This window comes from Verticillium alfalfae, genomic scaffold, assembly GCF_000150825.1.
Source record: "Verticillium alfalfae VaMs.102 supercont1.9 genomic scaffold, whole genome shotgun sequence".
NCBI lineage: Eukaryota > Fungi > Ascomycota > Sordariomycetes > Glomerellales > Plectosphaerellaceae > Verticillium > Verticillium alfalfae.
The window spans coordinates 1,531,886-1,536,053 of NW_003315030.1; the positions used below are offsets into that span (position 1 = coordinate 1,531,886).

A 4,168-nucleotide genomic window follows, 5' to 3' on the forward strand; every position below is an offset into this window, starting at 1 on the left:
ATTCCTCGAACTCCGCCGCCTGCAGTTCCTGCGCCTGGCCCCGTCGCACTACGGCGAGCACCCTGATGACCGCGAGTAAATCGTCGCTCTTGTCAGCAGGGACATTCGTTACCATGCTGGATCATGACAAGCGCCCGTTGCATGACAACGGCTGATGATGCAGGGCATCTGAGGGCGAGGCTGACATGTGGATGCGGGGAAACGGGAATGCAGGCAGCGAGCATGTTTTTGTCTTTCATGGGTTTCGGGTTTATCTGGTGGAACCTACGACGGGAGCTTGGGGAGTCAGCGCTAGAATGGGATATTTCTTTTTGTTTGCCTGTCAAATCTTTGGACGGTCGGTACTTCAGAAAACGATAACAACTTGGAAGCCTCACAGAACACACAAATGACGACATGAAGTTTTGACTTTGCTTGCGCATCAACCTAATCATGCCGGCCTGGCCGTGTTGGTTTTGTCGCCTCCCTCACTGTCTCTTTCCTGGCCTCTTGGCATGTGAAATATGCCCGTCGTCGACAGGCTCTGTTTGGCCCGAATGTCAATCAGGTGCCGTGCCAGGCAGGCCTTGGCTGGGTTCAGCAGCATGCCTGATGACGAGGGCGGCGGAAGAAGCTGCGGTAGTGTCGATCGTGGCGGTGAATGTGCCGAGGGACGGGATGAGACGGCATGTCTTCACGCGTGTGAGATGAGTCTAAGTCTAAATTGTGAGGAATGGGGGGTCACGGAGGGGGAAGACCATCAGTGCCCGTGACAATGTGCCACGGCATTGATGAGCTGTGGGGGTCTGGGTGGGAAGGACGACTGTGCGTGTCTGCTTTGCGAATCGAGCTAGTCATGGAAATCGGTCAACTTCTCAGCAATCGGTCTCTGGTTGCACACACATACACACATGCGTACGCTTTGCTGGCAAGGTGGACAAAGGAGGGGGCGTGTGTGGCACGGACGGGAAGCGCGGGGCGGGACGGCTGTAGAGCGAGCGGGTGGCTTGTTTTCTGCCCTGTTACTAATTCCCATGCCGTACTTTGTAAGGGGAGGGGGGGGGGGGCATTCGGTGTTTGCGGCGACGAGGTCATGGCGGAGTGGTGAGGATTGGGGGCCCGGCCGGGCTGGTGGGTGGGATGTTTTGTTTCGTCTGGTGATGGGTCATGGTGTGGGAAACAAGCTTAAAACGAGCGTTGATGCGCTTGCCTGGCTACCTACCTATATTTAGGGGGATAGGAGAAGTGTGTGGTTCGTGCGGCTCGTTTGGCGGTGCCATCTGATCTTTTTTTTTTTTTTTTTGGTCTGTCCCGCTTGGCTCGCTTTGCTTTCTGGAACGCGGCCTTGTCACGGTGATAGGGAGAGCTTCAGGATAAGAATAGCGAAGGTCGGACGGACCAAAGCGGCTTTCCCCTATGGACAGGATTGCGAATGGTGCATGTTTGTTTTCCGCTGCGAAATCATCTTGACTCTGCGCTTCTCACGTGTGAGTGTCGGCTTGCATGATGCTGACGACTCTTTGTGAGTGAGAGCGAGTTTCGTGCTTCGGAAAGCGTTCATACTAGCTTGCTCTCTGGCAGACAATGTAGCTGCAGGCACTGTGTATAGGGATTGTGATGGGGGATTGGCTGCAGATGACATCAGCTTGCCGCAGGATCACAGTCTGAGTGACAAGCAAGAGCCCGAGATGTTGCGCCGTGCGAAGATCTGATCACCGCCGACGCCAGAAAAGAGACTTCATCTCCCAACCCGTGCAATGTGCAGCTCCGGGTCCTCGCCCGCGCACTCGGCCGCCAGAGCCCGCCAGTCCACGTCAGCCACGCCGCGGCCGCGCCCGGCGTAGCAGCACGCGGCCCCCTCGTCATGGTACGCGCACCATAGCGGCCTGTGCGCGGCCAGGACCGTTAGCCGCGCCGTCTCGAGGTCCGGGTCGGCGAGCAGGCGCAGCAGGGCGCGGAAGGCAGGCGACGACGCAAAGGCGGCATCCTCGGCGCGCTCGGTCTGCGTCGGTGGCGGGGCGGGACGGTTCGGGGCTACGGGGCCGCGGTGCCGGCGGACGGGCATCAGGACCGTCAGGTGGCGGAGGCTGCCGGCGAGGATCATGTCTATCAGGGCCGGCAGCACGAGGGCCGTGAAGGCTGTGCCGAGGCGGGCGGGGCGGAATGTGAGGTGGCGGATGCGGCGGCGGGCGGAGGGGGTCAGGAGGATGTTGTGGTAGGGGTCGGCGAGGGCGCGTTCGGTGGCGGCGCGGGCGTGGGCTGTCAGGTCCAGGATGAACGTGTTGGAGGTGTAGTAGAGCAACGAGGCCGTCGCATGGAGGAGGGGGTGAGAGAGGAAGAGATCGTGAGGGAAGGGGGTGAAAGGCGTCAGAGGGTTGAGGGGTATGAGATCTGGGGCGGCGGTGAGGTAGGAAATGATCTCCTCGCGAATCTCAGGGGGAAGGTCAAAGAACCGATCGAATTCGGGAGTGCCCATGGCGAGGTATCGGCAGGCAGCGTGACGGGCGCCGTGGGGCGCATGGTTGAGTACGGTAGGTAGCGAAGATGGTGATGATGCTCGTTGAACATGCCCACTAGCGATGGACCATGATACAGTGTGGCTAAATACCTGAACAGCCCGTACACAGTGCATGCGGCTGAAGCGTGTGTTCAGTACCAGAAGTCAGATAGGCTGCTCTCTATGTGCCATATCACTTCTGACGAGATGGCGAATCGAGTTTGGTTGTAAAGAATCAATAGTCAATAATTGCAGCATTACTATCAACAAGAGAACTCTACAGCGCCTGACCCATTTGCCACCCCTCTGCCCCCCCCAAAGGGGACCATGATCATACGCCTGCCTTGTTCAACGCCTTTCGCAACCTTGCGTAGAAACAAAAAAGAACCATGCCTAGAATACCGTCAAGGTGTTAACCAACCCGTTCTTGAGAACTTCAAACACGAGCCCTGGGAAACCATAAAGCGTCGTGGTCGAATCATCACCGCCGTCCAGCTTCTGCACGCCACCATGGCCGCCGCTGTCTTCCCAGCCACCGAGAAACTCGACGCTGCTTCCGGGGCTATCGCCCCATCCACGGTTCAATACCATGCCCCGTTGCCTCTGCGTCCCATCTCCGCTTGGTAGTAGGCCCTTCCACGCTTCGTGCAGTCTCTCTTCGATGTCCGTGAACCTGGCCTCTGAGTTGGCTGTTATTGTACCAGCAGCGTCATCCTCAAGATAGCTAATCTCCCACCGACACCTCCGATGACGGTTGAACTCGTAGGAACCCGGCACGTTTCCGTGAAGCACCAACTTTGTCGCTACGAGCCGGTCTGGGGACTCGGTGATTGCCGTGCTGCTCGGTGGCAGTGTCGTCGTGTCAGTGGTTGGGGGAGGCTGTGATGGCGGACTAGGTGTCGAAACGAGGACATCGAACCCGAGGTAGAAATAGTTGTAAAAACACTCGCCACCTACGCGGCCCACGGCATCGTCTTCAATAACTTCGTCGTTGGAGTCATCGGAGCCCGTGTGCGCCGACGACTGATCTGTGTCAGTCAGCTCGTCAGGGCGCGTAGTATCCGTCCCGTTGGCGCGCGTGCGGCTGTGACTTGCGGTGCGGATCTTGTGAATGGTCATTCTCTGGTCGTTTTTGCGGTATGTCGCATTCGGGGGTCCCAGCTCGGCCACGAGCTCCTGAGGCGTCGTCTCGCCGAGCCTGACCCAGAAGGATGCACCCGTCCACTTCCGGAACAGTTGAATCTTTCCAGCCCCGTGTATCTTGACGAGTGATATCTCATCGGGTATCACGTCCTTCCCCCTTGGAAGAACAGGTACTGTTTTGATGCTGGGGAGGATCTCGCTCCAGATGTTCTCTCGCGCCTGTGACCACGAGTCACCGGCGAAGACAGCCATAGACGTCGCTATCTGGGCGGCGGAGGACGAGAGGAGAGAGACAACGTCCTTGTTGGGTGAGTACGCCGACTGCGCGAGTCGAAAGGTGAAGGCCACGCCTGGGTACTATAGCACGTAGTTTCCCATGTCGTCCGGTGAGTCAGGCCGTCACAAGAATGTACTCGCCGCCATAGCTCGAGCCCAGAAGCTGTTGCTATGTATGTCGAAACGTGCGTACGGCACTCGAATCTCTCGTCGTAGCACTACTAGGGCAGAACTTAGCCCTGCGCCGGTTTGTCAGGATCCGGAGCTTTGATG

At 58.2% G+C, this 4,168-nt stretch overlaps 1 protein-coding gene across 1 annotated transcript; it reads right to left on the reverse strand.

The window, feature by feature from the left end:
* Positions 1-1,717: 1,717 nt before the first annotated feature.
* On the reverse strand, positions 1,718-3,871 carry VDBG_07408 (conserved hypothetical protein; the record flags this gene model as incomplete). The annotated part of the gene is made up of 2 exons (XM_003002791.1): positions 1,718-2,615; positions 2,898-3,871. 2 exons carry the CDS (start codon positions 3,869-3,871, stop codon positions 1,718-1,720), a joined length of 1,872 nt encoding a protein of 623 aa, XP_003002837.1.
* Between the last annotated feature and the right edge of the window lie 297 nt (positions 3,872-4,168).